This window comes from Oncorhynchus mykiss, chromosome 12 (genome assembly GCF_013265735.2).
Source record: "Oncorhynchus mykiss isolate Arlee chromosome 12, USDA_OmykA_1.1, whole genome shotgun sequence".
NCBI classification, from domain to species: domain Eukaryota; kingdom Metazoa; phylum Chordata; class Actinopteri; order Salmoniformes; family Salmonidae; genus Oncorhynchus; species Oncorhynchus mykiss.
Window position 1 is genome coordinate 86,176,887 of NC_048576.1, and position 22,952 is coordinate 86,199,838.

General features: G+C 40.2%; 2 protein-coding genes across 4 annotated transcripts in view; one reads left to right on the top strand and one right to left on the bottom strand.

Annotated features, from left to right (window-relative positions):
* The window catches only part of LOC110539018 (lipid droplet assembly factor 1-like), a 51,005-nt gene that overhangs the window by 5,675 nt on the left and 22,378 nt on the right, over positions 1-22,952 (top strand). The gene's annotated exons all lie outside the window — the stretch shown is intronic.
* Positions 1,466-22,900, bottom strand: LOC110538734 (interferon-induced protein 44). 3 transcript variants are annotated; one of them, XM_021625694.2, is made up of 8 exons: positions 22,823-22,900; positions 19,935-20,034; positions 18,142-18,175; positions 16,938-17,139; positions 3,193-3,345; positions 2,876-3,047; positions 2,436-2,536; positions 1,466-2,098 (listed from the first exon to the last, which is right to left on the bottom strand). In XM_021625694.2, the coding sequence occupies exons 2-8, from the start codon at positions 19,999-20,001 to the stop codon at positions 1,928-1,930; spliced, it is 900 nt and encodes a 299-aa protein (XP_021481369.1). In that variant the 5' UTR covers positions 20,002-20,034; positions 22,823-22,900; the 3' UTR covers positions 1,466-1,927. The 3 variants fall into 3 exon arrangements, with proteins under 3 accessions (XP_021481369.1, XP_036794823.1, XP_036794822.1); XM_036938928.1 differs by having other exon boundaries at positions 19,935-20,031; positions 22,823-22,862; XM_036938927.1 differs by having other exon boundaries at positions 22,801-22,855.

The window sequence follows — 22,952 nt, forward strand, 5'->3', positions numbered from 1 at the left end:
CTGGATGGTGTCTGGGATGAACAGTTCAAAAGAAGACTTTATGTCCTGAACATGAGTAACCACCATCCTTGTCCACCCTGATTCCATTATTATCACATTGGCAGCCATGAGGGGTGGCTCATTCCTTGGGCAAGAAGACCATTCATTTTCTAAATGTTTTGACATCCATATTTCTCCTCCTGCAGGCTGCTGATGAGCTGGTTGTTGACCGGCTGGTCCTGGGGCTGGCTGCTGATGGGCTGGCTTAGGGTCAATCTCATCCTCTTCTTCGAACTCACTGTCAGACTCCGAATTGACAGAGACATGATCCTCATAATAATATTAAGAAAATTCTTCATCTTCCAAAGTGGAAGACGATCCTTCCACACCAGCTTCTCTCTCTACAAAAAAATGTTTCTATGGCCCTCTGAGCAGTGATCATTTTTGCCATACTGATTGATTGTTGTAAAGAGCCACACATGCAAAGCTGTTTATTTGTTGTGTCCTTCCCCCAATTTGCACCAGGCTGGGGTAGAGTATGGGAAAATACTTATTTTTTAAATATTTTTTTTACAACGTATCGAAATATTGTATTGTAATAATGTGGTTCAGGTTCCCGCAAGACATTGTGTAGTTTTACATTCTACAAAGCGTAAAGACTGTGAGAAAAGTGGCAGACAGGCAGGGAGCACCAAGATCCTGCCTGTCTATGTTGAAACATCAGGCCAAGGGAGGAGGAAAACCTGTTTGTTTCATTTTATACTTGTTTACACCTATACACACTTTTTCTCCACACTTTTATTACCCTCGGGTCCAGTGGGCCCGAACACCACATATGTAATATCAATGTGAAGGGGGTGCACTCAATGAAAAGGTGTTATTTTGCATGTTCTTCACATAAAATGAGCCAAGGCCAATGAGTCTCAGGTTGAAAAAATAATTATTGGTATCATTTTTCTTTTTGTTAACATTGAAAATGGGTCCCACAGACCTGAACACCACACAATGGTTAATTAAGGGTCTCTCTTACTGAATGGACCTTGCTGCTCCCTGATGTTCACTGACCTTCATTTGCACGCACTCCTTTTCCAGTGTCTGTCTAACCTCCATCGTCCAGTCTGTCGTCTGCCTGTTCTTTTTTTAAGATGAATATCAGTCACAAGAGGTTGGTGGCATCTTAATTGGGGAGGACGGAGTAATGACTTGAGTGGAATGGTGTCAAACACACGTGTTCTATGTGTTTGATGGCATTCCTTTCGCTCTGTTTCAACCATTATCATGAGCCATCCTCCCCTCAGCAGCCTCCACTGTTGCCAGTTGAGGGATCTTTGTATCTTGTGGTGACGATCCTAGGCGCATTAATCTCAATAGAACTTCCAAAATGTTATTCCTCGAAAGGAGGGAAATATAGAAAAAACTCACACAGAGATGTAGATTTTGGCTGCAAGTCACTTGTAATAAGTATTTTCACAAAACAAACATGGCATGCACCTCTAGGAATTTATAGGTATAATCAAACTCAGCTCAAAACAGACATCAATAGAGCACAAATATCTTACTCAGGCTAGGGTATTTTTTCTGAATTTCTGTAAACTGCCTGTTACTCAGGGCCAGAAGCCAAGATTTGCATATAATTGGTACCATTGGATAGGAAACACTTTGAAGTTTGTAGAAATGTTAAAATAATGTTTGATATATATATATATATAACCAATCAAACTCAGATAAACAGACATCAATGGAGAACACAGATCGTATTATCAACATTTAGATGATGATGCTGTATTATTATTATTAGAATGAAATGCGCCGTAATAATAACTATCTCACTATATCAATGGGGAGCTGTATTTGCCATTTTTAAATATGGCTGAGACCACAATCTCTGTTATTCTATGTCGGGCATGCTTCACACAGATGGTGTCGATAGCTTAGGCACAAGTCTTGTTTAAGATTGTTCCATCTCCTTTAGGAAATCGTCTCCAAAGTCGACCATCTGCTTCAGTGCTCTAAATAACAGCACATCCATGTCTTCGTCCAATTCGATTTCCTCGTGGTAGTTCCTCACAGGAAAGATGCAGTTCACTGGGACGCCCAGCTTTATACTGCATTTCTCCATCTTCAACAAAAACATAAAATGAGTTGAATATATCCACACGTGCCTTCCAAAAGTATTTGTCATATACATTTGAGCTCACTATACACTGTGATTTAAATGGGAAGTTCAGTATTTTACAACTTAATGGTAGACGGTTCCTCAACTTTAGTAGTTCATGGGCAAGGATAAACTGTAATCCATTAGTTTTCTTTAAATAGCCACTACAAGCTTCAGTTAACTCATACCACCACTAGCTAATTAGAGTGGTAAGGGCATGCAGCTAGCTGCCTGTTAGAAAAAGTTGTAAAATACTGAACTGGAATATTATGACCCTATTAAGTTCATGAAAATGTCTCACCATCTCCTTGATATACTTGCTTAGATACATATTTCTTAAGTTTTCTTTCACCAATGGACAAGCTATATCAACCCTGGTGAGGATGACCACTTGGGGAATTCCTGAAAAAGAGTCTCTGATAAGTATTTGCCTATGTGTAATAAGTATTTGCCTGTGACTGACCCATTACTTCCAGACCATTGGGGAGTGTGTGCGACTCAGTGGGTTGGGTTGTAAGCACAAAGGACGATAAAGTATTGTAATGAAACAGGCAAGGAGTGCGACTCGAACCCTAAACCTTCTGGCGTGAAGGCCAGAGTGCCATTGACTGTGCCACAAAAACATGCTCAAGTGTCATAGTTGATAACCAAGCTTATAAACCAGCATCGCTACAGTATATATTTTATCTTATATATCAGTGACTACAGTAATAGTGCTCAATAATGTCTTTCTCCACTTACCCAAATCACTGGCCACTAATCTAATGGCCCTCATCTTCTTGATGACCTCATCATCCATGAGAGCAATCTTATCTGCTGGAATCAGATTGACCAGGCAGTGGGCTCTGTCACTTGGACTGGGGGACTTATTGTAGCCCAAATCGCCCTCGGTCAATGAATGACTCGGATTGAACTAGACAGAATGAGACAAAGTACAAAAACAAGACTTCATATTGAGTTCCAGCATATTAACAATGGCAGGAATTTAATTATTAAATCACAAAATCTCTTTCACATAGTAATGAGCATGCAGTGCTGTTGTGCTAGATAGATTTTACCTTGTGACCCTCTTTCACATGTCCTGTCAGTGCTTTCTTAAGGTCATCTTCATGCACTCCTTTGCCATTCGGTTTCTCAAAACCCATGACATCATTGAAGACAAATGGGTAATAAGATCCAGTTTTTCGATTCTCAATTTTGTGTGTTGTGTACTGAAATGAGAGAGAAACGTGCATGAATTTTTGCCACTCGTCATCAACCAATCAGGGTTGTGGTCAATTCCGTATCAATTCAAGATATACACTTAAATTGCAATTAAAATTTTCGGCAATGCTTTTCAATTAGGAAATAGTTTAATTGGAATTTGGTTAACTTTCTGAATTGACTGGAATTTAAACAGAATTGACCCCAACCCTCAACCAATATCACAATCTCTCTTCAAGAAAAACAAAATGGTCATGTTAAAGTGGAACTGACAGCATTTTAGCAACATGAAATCTTAGTAACATCTACATTTTTTAAACATTTTCTGACAAGCGAGCACTTAAATGTGGTTATTTTCACCTACTTTCATAGAATGTTTGGGAATTACGTAGAGTAAGGCATTTGTGAAAATTCTATAGCAATATAGAGTGGGAAAGTGGCCGTGTGTTTGGACAATTAATAGTCACTGAAGTAAATAAAACATCTGTCTTGTCCAGGACCGAACTCTACACAGACCGGTGAACCATAGCCAGTCCGAGCAACAGTAGGCCTATATGCACATAAGCCATTTGCCATCATGTGTTCGCGTGACTTTAGATCATTCGAAAACATTCACCAAATGCCACAAAATACACCTGAATGGATTTCTGCAAATTTGTAAATACCACAGGAGTCCTCTTACATTTGGGAGTAGATAAACCCTCTCAAACTTTTTCAGCTTGTAGTTGGCCGTCATAATTGCACTGATAAACGATGGGGAATAGTAGCCTGCTCGCCCTTCTGCAGTTTGCCTGCCATTGCATGCTTGTCCCGACCCAAATGTTGACAACTGAATGGAAACTTTCCTGCCTGCCCTCACATTTGGTTGATGCCAAATACATTTGATTGACAACTAAGAGATATGCTAACAGTGGATAACAGTCATTCAAGTTCAACATAGCAAGCTAGCAAAGTGATTCACACCAAATGACACCTGTATCTCTAGCTGTAGCCACAGAAAAACTATATGGGGGGAGGGGGGAGTCTGCCACTCACCCACTCCTCCAATGACATGCAGGGTTGCCAGGTGTAGCCAAACTTTCTAGCACAGTGACCACTCATAACCTACCCACAAGGCCTAAAAACTAGCCCACATTTTTTGGGTGAAGCAAGAGAGGAGCTGCCACGTACTGTATATCCAATAGAAATGGTCTAAACCCTTTTTCCATAACGTTTGAGCAAATTATTAAGAAGGAATATCGTCGTAAGAAACAACTGAGGTTTTCTATCAAAATAATTACTGCGTGTTATCTTCTTATGGCTGAAATCCAGTTAACAGGATCGATTTGACAACAGCCAGTGAAAGTGCAGGGCGCCAAATTCAAACAACAGAAATCTCATAAATACAAGTCCTCAAACATACAAGTATTATACACCATTTTAAAGATAAACTTGTTGTTAATCCCACCATGGTGTTCGATTTCAAAAAGGCTTTATGACGAAAGCATACCATGCGATTATGTTAGGTCAGCACCTAGTCACAGAAAAACACAGCCATTTTTCCAGCCAAAGAGAAGTCACAAAAAGCAGAAATAGAGATAAAATGTCATCAGATGACACTCATAGGACTTCATGTTACACAATAGATGTATGTTTTGTTCGATAAAGTTCAAATGTATATAAAAAAATCTCAGTTTACATTGGCACGTTATGTTCAGTAATGTTTTGCTTCCAAAACATCCGGTGATTTTGCAGAGAGCCACATCAATTTACAGAAATACTCATCATAAATGTTGATAAAAATACAAGTGTTATACATAGAATTAAATATATACTTCTCCTTAATGCAACCGCTGTGTCAGATTTCAAAAAAGCTTTACGGAAAAAGCACATTGAGTACAGCGCTCAGGCACCAAAACAAGCCATACAGATACCCGCCATGTTGTGGAGTCAACAGAAGTCAGAAATAGCATTATAAATATTCACTTACCTTTGATGATCTTCATCGGAATGTACTGCCAGGAATCCCAGTTCCACAATAAATGTTTGTTTCGTTCGATAAAGTCCATCATTTATGTCCAAATACCTCCTTTTTGTTCACGCGTTTAATCCAAATTCACGAGGCGCAGGCACTTAGTCCAGACAAAAAGTCAAAAAAGTTATATTACAGTTCGTAGAAACATGACAAACGATGTATAGAATCAATCTTTAGGATGTTTTTAACATACATCTTCATTAATGTTTCAACCAGACAATTCTCGCGGCCGAGCGCATGATTTAGCTCATGGCATTCTGCCAGACCTCTTAGTCAAACAGCTCTTATTAGCTCCCCCTTCACAGTAGAATCATGAAACAAGGTTCTAAAGACTGTTGACATCTAGTGGAAGCCATAGGAAGTGCAATTGGACAAAATGTACACTATCTTGGATAGGCAAAAACCTACAAATTTCCCACTTCCTGGTTGGATTTTGCCTGCCTTATGAGTTCTGCTATACTCACATCATTGAAACAGTTTTAGAAAACACTCTAAAGTTTCTATCTAAATCTACTAATAATATGCATATCTTAGCTTCTGGGCCTGAGTAGCAGGCAGTTTACTCTGGGCACCTTATTAATCCAAGCTACTCAATACTGCCCCCCAGCCATAAGACGTTTTAGGACTATGAATAAGTAATTTGAATAAGTCGCAAGATAAAAGATGATTGCCCTTATTAAACTTGTCAGATAATTTTAACTTGTTTGACTGCTATGATTGTAAATAAATCCCTTTTGCGCATGTGCAACTATAGATAAATCCAACAGGAGAGTTTGAGGGAGGAAAATTGGACAGAGGATCTTGAAATCTTTTGGATGAACTTCAAAAAACAAATGTTAGGCTATTTTCTGGCAATTGTGCCATTATTATGTGCCAGATGTCAAGACAACAAACTATTATAAATGGCCTATTCGTAAGATTGTCATCTCAATAGGCATAGGCTATTGACTAAAATCTGTGTTTATGAATGTAATTCAACTTTGCCATGGTTTGCTTAGCTAGGTGAAGGTAGCATATAACCCCTGATAGGCTTGCATCTCATTTCGGCAATATCAATGCAAGAAGTGCTTGTGTTTCTCAATAGCCTGTTGAAATTACGACCCCATGCAATTCCAATCACTGAATCAAATATTACTGACTATGAACTGAATATGCTTGTCAACAACAGCCATAGTTTTAAAAGATTGTACCTGTAGCCTAATCTGACTGACTTACTGTCAATCTTATGCATTCTAACAACAGCTGATCGGCAATTGCTATAGAGCTGTGACCATGATCACAATTGATAACTTCCAATTTAATTAATTAAACATGGCCATTAATAATTGTGTAATAACATAAGGCTACAGCATGTCAGCAACACATGATAACAACCCAGTAGCAACACACGACAACAAGGAAACAACACAAAAATGATACAAACATTGTTAGGCACAGACAACAGCACAAAAGGCAAAAAGGTAAAGATGACAGTGCATCACGCGAAGCAGCCACAACTGTCAGCAAAAGGCGCTGCATGGTGAATCCAACGTCTGCATTGGTAGTGCAGAATTTAAGGGATAGCCCCCCCTTTTTTAAAATATCGCCTTAAATGACATACCCAAATCTAACTGCCTGTAGGTCAGGCCCTGAAGCAAGGATATGCATATTCTTGGTACCATTTGAAAGGAAACACTTTGCAGTTTGTGGAAATGTGAATTGAATGTAGGAGAATATAACACAATAGATCTGGTAGAAGAAAATACAAAGAAAAAAAAAAAATTCTACCACCATGTTTGAAATGCAACAGAAAGGTCCCAGTTCTAGCCATCACACTGATTGTAATTCCGATGGTGTCCACAAGATGGCAGCAGTGTATGCGCAAAGTTTCAAATCAAATCATCTCACAGTTACAGACACTCAGTCATAACTGTAACTGTTTTTGAGGGAAGCTATGAGATGTGGAAAAAGGAACAAGTTGAAACCTTGTAATCAAATCAAAGTTTATTTTTCACTGAATACAACAGGTGTTTACACATTCATTTTCTGCACATCTACCATTCCAGTGTTTAATTGCCATATTGTAATTACTTCACCACCATGGCCTATATATTGTCTTAACTCCCTTATCTTACCTCATTTGCACTCACTGCATATACCGTAATTTCTGGACTATTAAGCGCACCTGAATATAAGCCGCACCCACTGAATTATTAAAAAAGATGTATTTTGTACATAAATAAGCTGCACATGTCTATAAGCCGCAGGTGCCTACCGGTACATTGAAACAAATTAACTTTACACAGTCTATAAACGAAACACGGCTTGTAACAAAAGTAAATAGGCTTTTAAACGAAACACGGCTTGTAACAAAAATAAATAGGCTTTAACGAAACACGGCTTGTAACAATTTTTAAAAAAAATAACAGTAAACAGTCGCCTACCAAGAAAGTCATTGGTCACTATCTTCTTCCTCCTGTGCACTGAAACCACTGAAGTCATCTCCTTCGGTGTCGGAGTTGAATAGCCTCAAAATTGCTTCATCCGATGTTTGATCGTTTTCATTGTCGCTCTCGTCACTTTCATCCGGAGGCAAATTCCCCGCTGAGCTCATGTTGCCCTCTTCAACACACAGCAGTCCAGCCTTTCGAAACCTGTTGATGATAGTGGATTTTTTGACAATGCTCCACGCTGTCAGGACCCACTGGCAGACTTGACCATAAATTGCTCATCGCATGCGGCCCGTTTTAGTGAAGGATTTCTCCCCACTTGTCATCGAAGCCTCCCACTGAACACGGAGCGCCACCTTAAATGCACGATTTACACTGATGTCGAGTGGCTGCAAATACTTTGGGCCATCTGCTTTTCTTCCCTCTGAAAGCTTTTGTTGTCTTTTTGCACTGAGTCAGTTCCTCACGCTGCTGTTTCCAACGTCTTATCATCGACTCATTAAGGCCAAGCTCCCATGCAGCAGCTCTATTTCCTTTTCCAACAGCCAGATCGATCGCCTTCAACTTGAAAGCTGCATCATATACATTTCGCCGTGTCTTTGCCATGATGAGGGTGACAAAATGACTACCGTAATCAGAATGATGGGAATTTTGAGCGCGCTCGATTTACGTCACATTATGTGACGGTGCTCAGTTTTTTGGCAGCATGAATCTTGTGAAAGCGGGAAAAATCCATAAATTAGCCACGTCATTGTATAAAGTGCGAGGTTCAAAGCGTGGGAATAAATTAGCGGTTTATAGTCCGGAAATTACGGTAGCCTTTTTGTTTTCTATGTTCTACTGTATCATTGACTGTATGTTTTGTTTATTCCATGTGTAACTCTCTTGTTGTATGTGTCGAATTGCTATGCTTTATCTTGGCCAGGACGCAGTTGCAAATGAGAACTTGTACTCAACTAGCCTACCTGGTTAAATAAACAGTGAAATGCTTACTTACAGGCTCTAACCAACAGAGCAAAAAGGTATTATGTGAACAATAGGTAAGTAAAGAAATAAAAACAACAGTAAAAAGACAGTGAAAAATAGCAGTAGCGAGGCTATAACAGTAGAGAGGCTATAACAGTAACGAGGCTATAACAGTAGAGAGGCTATAACAGTAGCGAGGCTATAACAGTAGCGAGGCTATAACAGTAGCGAGGCTATATACAGTAGCGAGGCTATACCAGTAGTGAGGCTATAACAGTAACGAGGCTATAACAGTAGCGAGGCTATAACAGTAGCGAGGCTATATACAGACACCAGTTAGTTGGGCTGATTGAGGTAGTATGTACATGTAGATATGGTTAAAGTGACTATGCATATATGATGAACAGAGAGTAGCAGTAGCTTAGAAGAGTGATTGGCGGGTGGTGGGTGGCGGGACACAATGCAGATAGCCCGGTTAGCCAATGTGGGCACTGGTTTGTCGGGCCAATTGAGGCAGTATGTACATGAATGTATAGTTAAAGTGACTATGCATATAAGATAAACGAGGGGTTGGGGGGGCACACAATGCAAAAAGTACGGTGTAGCCATTTGATTATCTGTTCAGGAGTCTTATGGCTTGGGGATAAAAACTGTTGAGAAGCCTTTTTGTCCTAGACTTGGCACTCCGGTACCGCTTGCCATGCGGTAGTAGAGAGAACAGTCTATGACTGGGGTGGCTGGGATCTTTGACAATTTTCAGGGCCTTCCTCTGACCGGTGTAGAGGTCCTGGATGGCAGGCAGCTTAGCCCCACTGATATACTGGGGCGTACGCACTACCCTCTGTAGTGCCTTGCGGTCGGAGACCGAGCAATTGCCGTACCAGGCAGTGATGCAATAGGTCAGGATGCTCTTGATGTTGCAGCTGTATAACCTTTTGAGGATCTGAGGACCCATGCCAAATCTTTTTAGTTTCCTGAGGGGGTTTAGGCTTTGTCGTGCCCTCTTCACGACTGTCTTGGTGTGTTTGGACCATTCTAGTTTGTTGGTGATGTGGATGCCAAGGAACTTGAAGCTCTCAACCTGCTCCAGTACGCCCCGTTGATGAGAATAGGGGTGTGCTCGGTCCTCCTTTTTCTGTAGTCCACAATCATCTTCTTAGTCTTGGTTACGTTGAGGGATAGGTTGTTATTCTGGCACCACCCGGCCAGGTCTCTGACCTCCTCCCTATAGGCTGTCTCATCATTGTCGGTGATCAGGCCTACCACTGTTGTGCCATCTGCAATCTTAATGATCATGTTGGAGTCGTGCCTAGCCATGCAGTCGTGGGTGAATATGGAGTACAGGAGGGGACTGAGCACGCACCCCTGGGGGGCTCCAGTGTTGAGGATCAGCGTGGCAGATGTGTTGCTACCTAATCTCACCACCTGAAGGTGGCCCGTCAGGAATTCCAGGATCCCGTTGCAGAGGGAGGTGTTTAGTCCCAGGATCCTTGGCTTAGTGATGAGCTTTGAGGGTACTATGGTGTTGAACGCTGAGCTGTAGTCAATGAATAGCATTCTCACAAATCTTTGTCTAATCCGAGGTGAGTGATCACTGTCCTGATATCCAGAAGCTCTTTTTTGCCGTAAGATACGGTTGCAGAAACATTATGTACAAAATAAGTTGCAAATAACACAAAAAAAAACACAGCAGTTGGTTGGGCGTCCGTAAAACTGCTGCCATTTCTTCCGGCGCCATTTTGAGTCATTTAGACGGATAACTTGAAGTATGAAAGAACTACATGACATTTAGTGTGAAATCACCCAGGTACATTTGGGCAAATCGTGAAGGAGACATTTGCATTCATATTTCATTTTTTTGCAAGAATATCATCAAATCTGTATACTTGGACTTTGGTTTAGCTTTTCCAGTATTAGTAGCCATATTATAAGTTCAACATTTGCAAAACAACCAGTTTTCATTACTCTGAATATTCTTATCATTTTTGTCTAAAAGGAAAAGGCATGCTGTCGCAAAAGGTTAGAAGCTACATTTTACGACAGATACAGTGTTTCCGGATACTCCCATAAAGCCCATCTCATTGGCAATCTAGCTAGCTTTGTTTGAACCCGATTGGTGCTCATTTGACAAAGATACAGTTGATCAAATTAAGACTGGCATCGGTGTGCCATGAAGGCGTAGCTCTCTGACCAAATTTGGTGTCCTATAGGATATACTACACCCCTAATTATATAGTGGAGTCTGGTTACGTTCTAGGATCTCTGAGGAATACATACAAATGTGATTTGACTGCTTGAAACAACGTTTAGGGTTAGATTTTCAGATTTCTTTCTTTGCAAATTGAACAAGTGGAAATGCAAAATCGATCGTGCATGCTATATGGACATTTTTAGGATATGAAAAATTATTTTTTTCTAACAAAAAAACACTTCATGTTATCTCTGGGACCCTTTGGATGATAAATCAAAGCAAGATTGCAGAATGTAAGTACACATTTCACCTTCAGAGGTGAATATATCAAACCTATCGCGGTGAAAAAAGTATTCTGTTAGGAGCTCTCCTCAAACAATAGCGTGGCATTTTTTCGCAGTAATAGCTACTGTATAAACGAAAGTGCAGTTATATTAACAAAAATTAAGCTTTCAGCCGATATAAGACACTTATATGTACCGACATTTGTTGTTTCTCTAAAATCTGCGATGGTGACACAAGACGCTGTATGATTTACAACTGTCCTTCGTTAACTGGACTCCTATCCTTAAGAAGTGAATTTAAGGTGATATGGCCTCTGCAGAAGTCAGGACATTCATACTTCTTACGATTCACAGAGCAGCGCAGAGCTGTTGTGAAGGAAGTTGTCATGGAAATGAGTTTGTGTTTATACAGGACCTCCCGCCCTCACCTACCATCAACCAATCATGTCTATGCGGCGCCCTCTGCATTGTTACAAAATTTGAGAGGCGCACGGCGATGTGGTACAGAGCTCAATTTGGCCTCTGCATGACTCCCGAGGCTCCGCAAATGCGTCACACCATCCATATGGCGCCTCCGACCACATTTTCGGATCAAGCCGAAATTGACTGTAAGATGTCCATGATTGAGTCTTTGAATGTAGAGATGGACATGAAACTGTCCAGTTGACTTTACACACTGCACTCTTTGAGAGAGGTAGTTAACAAACCAGGCCAAAGACCCCTCAGAGACACCAATACTCCTTATCCGGCCCACAAGAATGGAATGGTCTACTGTATCAAAAGCTTTGGCCAAGTCAATCAAAATAGTAGCACAACATTGCTTAGAATCAATGTGGGCAATGGTGACATCATTTAGGACCTTGAAGGTTGCAGTGACACATCCATAACCTGAGGTGAAACCAGATTGCATATCAGAGAATACTATAGACATCAAGAAAGCCAGTCAGTTGATTATTGACAAGTTTTTCCAACACTTTTGATAAACAGGGCATATGACAATAGAAAGTTTTATAATATGTGACATTTAGAAAGTGTGGTTTGCTTTAAATAACAGGAAGTCATTCTCATTTCAGCTATCCATCTAGTATAATTTGTTACATGCTATTGAGGAAGGCAATAGTTGTATGTGTTTGACAACAGCTGCTAATCAGATCAGGGAATGGATAGCGGGAAAAAAACGCAATTGCTAATTAAAATACATTCTCAGTATGGGTGAGCCTAGATGTTATTGCTTACTGCATGCATTGTTACTAAACAGTATGTTCTAAATACAGTGCCTTGCGAAAGTATTCGGCCCCCTTGAACTTTGCGACCTTTTGCCACATTTCAGGCTTCAAACATAAAGATATAAAACTGTATTTTTTGTGAAGAATCAACAAGTGGGACACAATCATGAAGTGGAACGACATTTATTGGATATTTCAAACTTTTTTAACAAATCAAAAACTGAAAAATTGGGCGAGCAAAATTATTCAGCCCCTTTACTTTCAGTGCAGCAAACTCTCTCCAGAAGTTCAGTGAGGATCTCTGAATGATCCAATGTTGACCTAAATGACTAATGATGATAAATACAATCCACCTGTGTGTAATCAAGTCTCCGTATAAATGCACCTGCACTGTGATAGTCTCAGAGGTCCGTTAAAAGCGCAGAGAGCATAATGAAGAACAAGGAACACACCAGGCAGGTCCGAGATACTGTTGTGAAGAAGTTTAAAGCCGGATTTGGATACAAAAAGATTTCCCAAGCTTTAAACATCCCAAGGAGCACTGTGCAAGCGATAATATTGAAATGGAAGGAGTATCAGACCACTGCAAATCTACCAAGACCTGGCCGTCCCTCTAAACTTTCAGCTCATACAAGGAGAAGACTGATCAGAGATGCAGCCAAGAGGCCCATGATCACTCTGGATGAACTGCAGAGATCTACAGCTGAGGTGGGAGACTCTGTCCATAGGACAACAATCAGTCGTATATTGCACAAATCTGGCCTTTATGGAAGAGTGGCAAGAAGAAAGCCATTTCTTAAAGATATCCATAAAAAGTGTCGTTTAAAGTTTGCCACAAGCCACCTGGGAGACACACCAAACATGTGGAAGAAGGTGCTCTGGTCAGATGAAACCAAAATTGAACTTTTTGGCAACAATGCAAGACGTTATGTTTGGCGTAAAAGCAACACAGCTCATCACCTTGAACACACCATCCCCACTGTCAAACATGGTGGTGGCAGCATCATGGTTTGGGCCTACTTTTCTTCAGCAGGGACAGGGAAGATGGTTAAAATTGATGGTATTAGTATTCTGTTAGGAGCTCTCCTCAAACAATAGCGTGGCATTTTTTCGCAGTAATAGCTACTGTATAAACGAAAGTGCAGTTATATTAACAAAAATTAAGCTTTCAGCCGATATAAGACACTTATATGTACCGACATTTGTTGTTTCTCTAAAATCTGCGATGGTGACACAAGACGCTGTATGATTTACAACTGTCCTTCGTTAACTGGACTCCTATCCTTAAGAAGTGAATTTAAGGTGATATGGCCTCTGCAGAAGTCAGGACATTCATACTTCTTACGATTCACAGAGCAGCGCAGAGCTGTTGTGAAGGAAGTTGTCATGGAAATGAGTTTGTGTTTATACAGGACCTCCCGCCCTCACCTACCATCAACCAATCATGTCTATGCGGCGCCCTCTGCATTGTTACAAAATTTGAGAGGCGCACGGCGATGTGGTACAGAGCTCAATTTGGCCTCTGCATGACTCCCGAGGCTCCGCAAATGCGTCACACCATCCATATGGCGCCTCCGACCACATTTTCGGATCAAGCCGAAATTGACTGTAAGATGTCCATGATTGAGTCTTTGAATGTAGAGATGGACATGAAACTGTCCAGTTGACTTTACACACTGCACTCTTTGAGAGAGGTAGTTAACAAACCAGGCCAAAGACCCCTCAGAGACACCAATACTCCTTATCCGGCCCACAAGAATGGAATGGTCTACTGTATCAAAAGCTTTGGCCAAGTCAATCAAAATAGTAGCACAACATTGCTTAGAATCAATGTGGGCAATGGTGACATCATTTAGGACCTTGAAGGTTGCAGTGACACATCCATAACCTGAGGTGAAACCAGATTGCATATCAGAGAATACTATAGACATCAAGAAAGCCAGTCAGTTGATTATTGACAAGTTTTTCCAACACTTTTGATAAACAGGGCATATGACAATAGAAAGTTTTATAATATGTGACATTTAGAAAGTGTGGTTTGCTTTAAATAACAGGAAGTCATTCTCATTTCAGCTATCCATCTAGTATAATTTGTTACATGCTATTGAGGAAGGCAATAGTTGTATGTGTTTGACAACAGCTGCTAATCAGATCAGGGAATGGATAGCGGGAAAAAAACGCAATTGCTAATTAAAATACATTCTCAGTATGGGTGAGCCTAGATGTTATTGCTTACTGCATGCATTGTTACTAAACAGTATGTTCTAAATACAGTGCCTTGCGAAAGTATTCGGCCCCCTTGAACTTTGCGACCTTTTGCCACATTTCAGGCTTCAAACATAAAGATATAAAACTGTATTTTTTGTGAAGAATCAACAACAAGTGGGACACAATCATGAAGTGGAACGACATTTATTGGATATTTCAAACTTTTTTAACAAATCAAAAACTGAAAAATTGGGCGAGCAAAATTATTCAGCCCCTTTACTTTCAGTGCAGCAAACTCTCTCCAGAAGTTCAGTGAGGATCTCTGAATGATCCAATGTTGACCTAAATGACTAATGATGATAAATACAATCCACCTGTGTGTAATCAAGTCTCCGTATAAATGCACCTGCACTGTGATAGTCTCAGAGGTCCGTTAAAAGCGCAGAGAGCATAATGAAGAACAAGGAACACACCAGGCAGGTCCGAGATACTGTTGTGAAGAAGTTTAAAGCCGGATTTGGATACAAAAAGATTTCCCAAGCTTTAAACATCCCAAGGAGCACTGTGCAAGCGATAATATTGAAATGGAAGGAGTATCAGACCACTGCAAATCTACCAAGACCTGGCCGTCCCTCTAAACTTTCAGCTCATACAAGGAGAAGACTGATCAGAGATGCAGCCAAGAGGCCCATGATCACTCTGGATGAACTGCAGAGATCTACAGCTGAGGTGGGAGACTCTGTCCATAGGACAACAATCAGTCGTATATTGCACAAATCTGGCCTTTATGGAAGAGTGGCAAGAAGAAAGCCATTTCTTAAAGATATCCATAAAAAGTGTCGTTTAAAGTTTGCCACAAGCCACCTGGGAGACACACCAAACATGTGGAAGAAGGTGCTCTGGTCAGATGAAACCAAAATTGAACTTTTTGGCAACAATGCAAGACGTTATGTTTGGCGTAAAAGCAACACAGCTCATCACCTTGAACACACCATCCCCACTGTCAAACATGGTGGTGGCAGCATCATGGTTTGGGCCTACTTTTCTTCAGCAGGGACAGGGAAGATGGTTAAAATTGATGGGAAGATGGATGGAGCCAAATACAGGACCATTCTGGAAGAAAACCTGATGGAGTCTGCAAAAGACCTGAGACTGGGACGGAGATTTGTCTTCCAACAAGACAATGATCCAAAACATAAAGCAACATCAACAATGGAATGGTTCAAAAATAAACATATCCAGGTGTTAGAATGGCCAAGTCAAAGTCCAGACCTGAATCCAATCAAGAATCTGTGGAAAGAACTGAAAACTGCTGTTCACAAATGCTCTCCATCCAACCTCACTGAGCTCGAGCTGTTTTGCAAGGAGGAATGGGAAAACATTTCAGTCTCTCGATGTGCAAAACTGATAGAGACATACCCCAAGCGACTTACAGCTGTAAACGCAGCAAAAGGTGGCGCTACAAAGTATTAACTTAAGGGGGCTGAATAATTTTGCACGCCCAATTTTTCAGTTTTTGATTTGTTAAAAAAGTTTGAAATATCCAATAAATGTCGTTCCACTTCATGATTGTGTCCCACTTGTTGTTGATTCTTCACAAAAAAATACAGTTTTATATCTTTATGTTTGAAGCCTGAAATGTGGCAAAAGGTCGCAAAGTTCAAGGGGGCCGAATACTTTCGCAAGGCACTGTATATAGTACCATTAGTATACAGGATGTAGTTTTAGTAGAGGCGAGACAAATGTCCCATGTATTTTCTGTATTTACGTAAATTCATTTACCCTTTAATACCCTGGTTGCAAGTATTTGTCTATGTTTGCTACCCTGAACTTTTACCATATGTGCAAAATGACTTAGGCCATGACCAAATCCTTGTCCTAGTTTACTCAATTTAGGCTTTTGGGGTATGCAGTAATAATTGTAATGTTTTTAGCATGTGAAATTACAAAATTGAGTATACTTTAAATGCCAGGATGTCATACTAACTTCTGCTTTTCGTCTTCTAGAATGAGTTTGATGCGCACTAATAAGGAAGCAAATTGTCTTTTCAGTCCATTGTTTTTGACAACAGCTGAAAATAAGATAAGGACGACAGGCTGTACTGAAATGAACAAATGTGGTAAAACAAAGCTTTTGTGCATTAGATGATGCGTTATACTGTATACTACACACATTTTTACTAAATAGTATGTTCTAAGTAGTATGTATAATGGTTAATACATAGTATATACTTTTAGTAAGCAGTAGGTCTAGGCTACAAATAAGCTGGACACAGACTTACTGTTGTGGTGAAGCTTTTATCAGCCATAGCAGAATCAACCTGGGCTTTCATTGTCATTTTATTCTGAAAGACATTGTTGATGGAGTTGATGAAGCTTGATTTGCCCGCTCCGATTGGTCCACTTAGCAGAATCCTAACATGTTCTATGCCAGGGTTACGTGGAACATATGCCTTCAGGTCCTCCAACAACTGATCTCTTCCACTGTCAGAGAAAAACATGTTCAGTGTCCTGATTGCAATGTAATGTTACAGTATATGGGAAATACCTTTCTGACAAATGCCCTTATTCACTTTTTAAAATGTAATGTAAAAGGTATTCTATTGTGAGAAACATTTTTCACATAAGTCTCCCATTGACATCAATGACTGATTAACATGAGTAACAAGTCTGAGTAAGTTGCACGTGTGGATCTCAAGTCAAAATACCTCAACAACCATGTCCATTATGCAGTAAGTAACCTATGTCCACTAGAGGCGATGCCAGGTGATGATTGGCTGTTGATATCTAGCACTACATTGCTCAATGGAGGCTGCTGAGGGGAGTACGGCTCATAATAATGGCTGGAACGAAGCAAATGGAATAGCATCAAACACATGGAAACTATGGGGCGGCAGGGTAGCCTAGTGTGTTGGACTAGTAACCGAAAGGTTGCAAGTTTAAATCCCCGAGCTGACAAGGTACAAATCTGTTGTTCTGTCCCTGAACCCACTGTTCCTAGGCCGTCATTGTAAATAAGAATTTGTCCTTAACTGACTTGCCTAGTTAAATAAAGGTAAAATAAAAATAAAATAAAATAAATAAAAATGTTTGATGTATTTGAGACCATTCCACTAACTCTGTTCCAGCCATTACCACAAGCCTATTCTCCCCAATTAATGTGCCACCTACCTCCTGTGACCGAAAATGCTGTTGGCTTGCTAGCACTCAAATGGCGAGCCACTCTGGACAAAGGGTGGTATGCTGCTGGTGACTTAAAGGGCAATTCCACTACTTTTCAATCTCATATTCGTTATCTCCAGCACCATACCAATGTCTGTGAAAACGGCTAATTTCTATGTTCTGTAGTTAAAAAGATAAGAACATGAGGTTGAAAAGTGGTGGAATTCCCCGTTAAGAACTTAAATCACTAACCTCCTCTTTATATAAGTTCTTAAAAGCTCAGAAACTCCAAATCACAAAGGGAGTTGATTATTCAAAACTTACCCCCAAGGTGTGTTCCTCCATGGTTTGTCAAAAACTGCAAAATACATTGAGTGCATACTTAGATATAGGGCTGGGCGACATGGGAAAAATATCATATCATGTTTTTTTCTTCACATTTTTGACAGTATGACAGTATTTTATGTTTTTGATTAATAAAAGTTCAAAATGTGTTTTATGAGTAGTGTGTGACCCTAGGGTGGCACCCATTAGATATGTGGTCTTTCTACATTCTGATTGTTTTATACTGTTCAATTCAACTTCAACCTAAAATAATTTCCTGCATTTCCATCCATTTCTGTATTTCCTGCACTCATTTGAGATCATTTCCACACTGCCACGATATGGGCAAAAAAACTAGGCCCTATTTTTAACCAAATGTTGCAATTGCGATTTAGATCAAAACACTTAGGTGAACTTCTGGAATCATGGAAATATAATGTTTATTCTAACTCTATAGTTAGAATATAAATAATAGTGGGCATTTTGAAAACAGTGTTTGACATGACAACAAATGAAAATGCCATGGATGAGTTATTGTGACAGGGTAGGAACCAAATGTGATGTTCAGTGTTTCCTAGGGGACCCTATAGTCTTTGGCTACATTAAATCCTTATTCATGTAGCCAACGTATTCATGCTTCGCTTATTCCTCTTTGATTTAGAAGATACTGTTGCACAAACAACATGCTGATTTAGGCATGATCAAATTGGAAACAACATCGTTGTCATCAACATTGTTGCATGTGACCATGCAAACTGAATGAGCGGCGGCAGGTAGCCTAGTGGTTAGAGCATTGGACTAGTACATGAAAAGTTGCAAGATCAAATCCCCGAGCTGACAAGGTCAAAAATCTGTCGTTCTGCCCCTCAACAAGGCAGTTCTGGGGTCTTTGTTTCTTGGCTGTCATTGAAAATAAGTTCTTAAAAAAAACCAAAAGTGTCTCCTGGTCAAACAACAAATATGCTCCTTGAGTAACGGGGTGGGGCTAGGTCTGTGTGGAGAGGGATGACTCAAGAAGTGGAATATACTATAAAAATTGACGTTACACACGGCGTATCACGTTCAAATACCTGTATATTCTTTGTATTGTTGTTATTGATTCAATTTCATCAACTTGATTGACACCAATGACACTTTTGGCACCTTTGGCACCAATGTAATGAAACAACAGTGAGCAGGTCTCGACCTTCCAGCACGAGTCGATTTCCGCGCTCATAAACCCAGGGTTGTTACAATATTACACCATGGCATGATTGAATGCTCTTTTCTGATTGTCCTGAAGGGCATTCTAGAGCATGCATTATTTCCCTATAAAAAAACCTGTAGAATTTGCACGGTAGAATTCAATGGCTATAGTTCATTTTTACATTTTGTTTGAGCTGCGTATTGGTATTGTTGAATAATGTTTTCAGCAAGCTAGTACTGATGGTTTGGTTTGCTAAACTAGCAAGTCTGTTTGTTTGGCTACCACGACAACTACTGTAGCTATGTAGAACATTTGCTAGATAGAAATGTGTTCTACATCCACTGAATTAGTTAGCAAGTTTTCTAGATAGCTACAGCATTTGCCAAGGTAACCAAACAGACTTGAAAGTTTATATCAGCAAATGAACACATTTCTAGTTGCAAATGTGTTAAATTATAGCCATGGTATAAAAGGGATAATTAACTCGGGGCTCTACACGTCATTCACACCTTACACGTCATTCATTATTTTCCTTGTTGATTATCCCTTACATACATTTTTTAAATCACAATTTAACCCCATGCATTTGAACACATGCACATCTTACCTTTAGGTGGAGCTGCGGCTGGGGCTGGGGCTGGGGCTGCTGGTTTTGAAGTACCGTTTCCCGCCATATCTTTGTCCAGTGTTTCAGGTCTGTTCAACTACTACATATAATGTAAATAGTGTGCATAATTAAATATAATTGACATTTTGGTAATTTACCAGACGTTCTTATCCAGAGTGACTTACAACTTCAAAAGTGAGTATTGTCATTACACTATTTTAGCAACTCGGTTATATTTAAGCAATACCGCATGAGAATCCAGGAATTACTAATTCAAATCAAATCAAAGTTTATTTGTCAAGTGCTCCGAATAAGACCTTACAGTCAATTGCTTACTTACAGGCTCTAACCAATAGTGCGGAAAAAAAGGTATGTGTGTGTGTAGGTAAGTAAAGAAATAAAACAACAGTTAAAAGACATTTGAAAATAAGAGTAGCAAGGCTATATACAGACACCGGTTAGTCAGGCTTAATAAGGTAGTATGTACATATATAGTTAAAGTGACTATGCATATAAGATAAACAGAGCGTAGCAGCAGCGTAAAGAGAGGTTAGGGGGCACACAATGCAAATAGTCCGGGTAACCATTTGGTTATCTGTTCAGGAGTCTTGTGGCTTGGGGGTAAAAGCTGTTGCGAAGCCTTTTTGTCCTAGACTTGGCACTCTGGTACCGCTTGCCATGTGGTAGTAGAGAGATCAGTCTATGACTGGGGTGGCTGGGGTCGATGACAATTTTCAGGGCCTTCCTCTGACACCGCCTGGTGTAGAGGTCCTGGATGGCAGGCAGCTTAGCCCCAGTGATGTACTGGGCCATACGCACTACCCTCTGTAGTGCCTTGCGGTCAGAGGCCAAGCAATTGCCGTACCAGGCAGTGATGCAACGGGTCAGGATGCTCTCGATGTTGCAGCTTAGAACCTTTTGAGGATCTCAGGACCCATGCCAAATCTTTTTAGTTTCCTGAAGGGGAATAGGCTTTGTTGTGCCCTCTTCATGACTGTATTGGTGTGTTTGGACCATTCTAGTTTGTTGTGTATACAGTGTGAATAACTAGCGACTAAGGGCTGTTCTTAGGCCTGACGGGAAGGGAAGAGTAGGGGAAAGAGCCCTTACAGGGGAATTCCACTATCCACATTAATTCGGATAGCCACTCTAGCTTCACCCTCATGTGGGTGCTAACAAGTGTGCTGTATAGTGCTAGGTTTCAACAGACAATCCAGACGGGGCTAGAAGCTGTTGACATTGAGACTTGTGTTTTGCGGGTACTATTTAATGAAGCTGCCAGTTGAGGACTTGTGAGGCATCTGTTTCTCAAACTAGACACTCTAATGTACTTGCCCTCTTGCTCAGTTGTGCTTCGGGGCCTCCCACTCCTTCTATTCTGGTTAGAGCCAGTTTACACTGTTCTGTGAAGGGAGTAGTACACAGCGTTGTAGCTCTGCCAACTTTCAACACAGATGTGGAAGTGCGACATCGGGGGATGCAGGGGATTGAAAAGCAAAGCAAAAAACCTAATATCTCTAGTTTAAACTGATGGATTTTGATGGGGATTTTTTAAAATGTTACTTAGATGACACACCGGTGCATCAATCGACTCTAGGTGGTTGGTTAATTACATACTTTTTTCACATGGTTGGGGTCGAGAGAATTTTCAGATATCAAATGAAGTTGTGTACAAAAAAAGTTTGAGAACTGCCCTAACCTTAACCCCAACCCTTACCATACTCTACAAGTAGGATGTGTTAATGTGTTTTTTCTACTTGCACACAAACATATAAATTAGTTAAAGGTTTCTCCTTTTATCTGGGGATTATTTGTAGGAGTAGAGAACACACGGTTTTGTGTGAATCAAAATCCTTGCATGATGACATAATGCAAACAAAATCCCACCATGTTGAACGAACAAATGATATGTCGGATGAATGATCTGTGTCCATCACAGCTGTCATGATTATCGTAGGACAAAACTGTGGATGGAAACATGGTTACCGGCTGTTGTGTTCTTGTTGTCTAGGCCTTATATCACTATGAGCTATGTGGTAGAGAAAACAACACAGTTATCACAACGCTGTTTGTAATGTGTATTTTTTTCTGGCTTGGCTTCCCCATTTATTTTACAGACGGACCCCTACTGCAGTTTCTGCATTTTAGTTTGTTTTGTTTAATCCATAATAATGAGGTTCATGCGTCATTTCGCCTGGCTCAGAAAAAATGTAGTCTGGTCTGTTCACTCTCTTTTGTAGGCTAAAGGGGAGTTCAGCCCTTCAATAGTGAAACCAATCTTCCAAGGTTGGACAGGCAGACAGCTAGACATGTTAACCCCCGCTGTACCAAACCAAACGCTAGAAGCAAGGGGAAATGATGTGCGATTTGAGATAAATCCAAGAGATGATCACAGACTGCAACATGAACATGATGATTTTCTTATGGAGGCGCAGTGATAATTCAGATTGAAGTGTTAGCAGGCATTGGGCGGGCGCCTATGATGGCCAAAACAGCACAGCTTGGAACGCGTCCAATCAGCATCCAGGATACAAACAACCAGTTTCATAATTACATTTTTACAGAGCCATATATATATAAATATTTATATATGATTCAGCATTTATCATGGAGTCATTTATTTTTCATTTTCACTAGCACCAAAAATGGCTGTATCAGGATATACATAGCTTATATATACACCTTTATTTCTATTGTCTCTGTGATCTGTTCTCTGTACATTTACAGCATCTTGTCCACCAGCATATTCCAAAGAAAATGTAGAGCACAGTTTTATTACCATTGGTCTATTACTATTATATAATTAAGTTTTATAAGTATTATAGAATTTCAACCTTTATCAATTGTAAATTGCTTTGAAATGTACCTTGTCAAAAACTGCCACGTACCTTGTCAACCGGATTCTCAAATGAGCAAATGTATACCTGCAGTCTTTGCTCAACTGCCTATGCTCTACATAATTCTAGATTTCACTTTCATTTTACTATGACTAGGGGCGGACTGGGACAAGAATTAGGC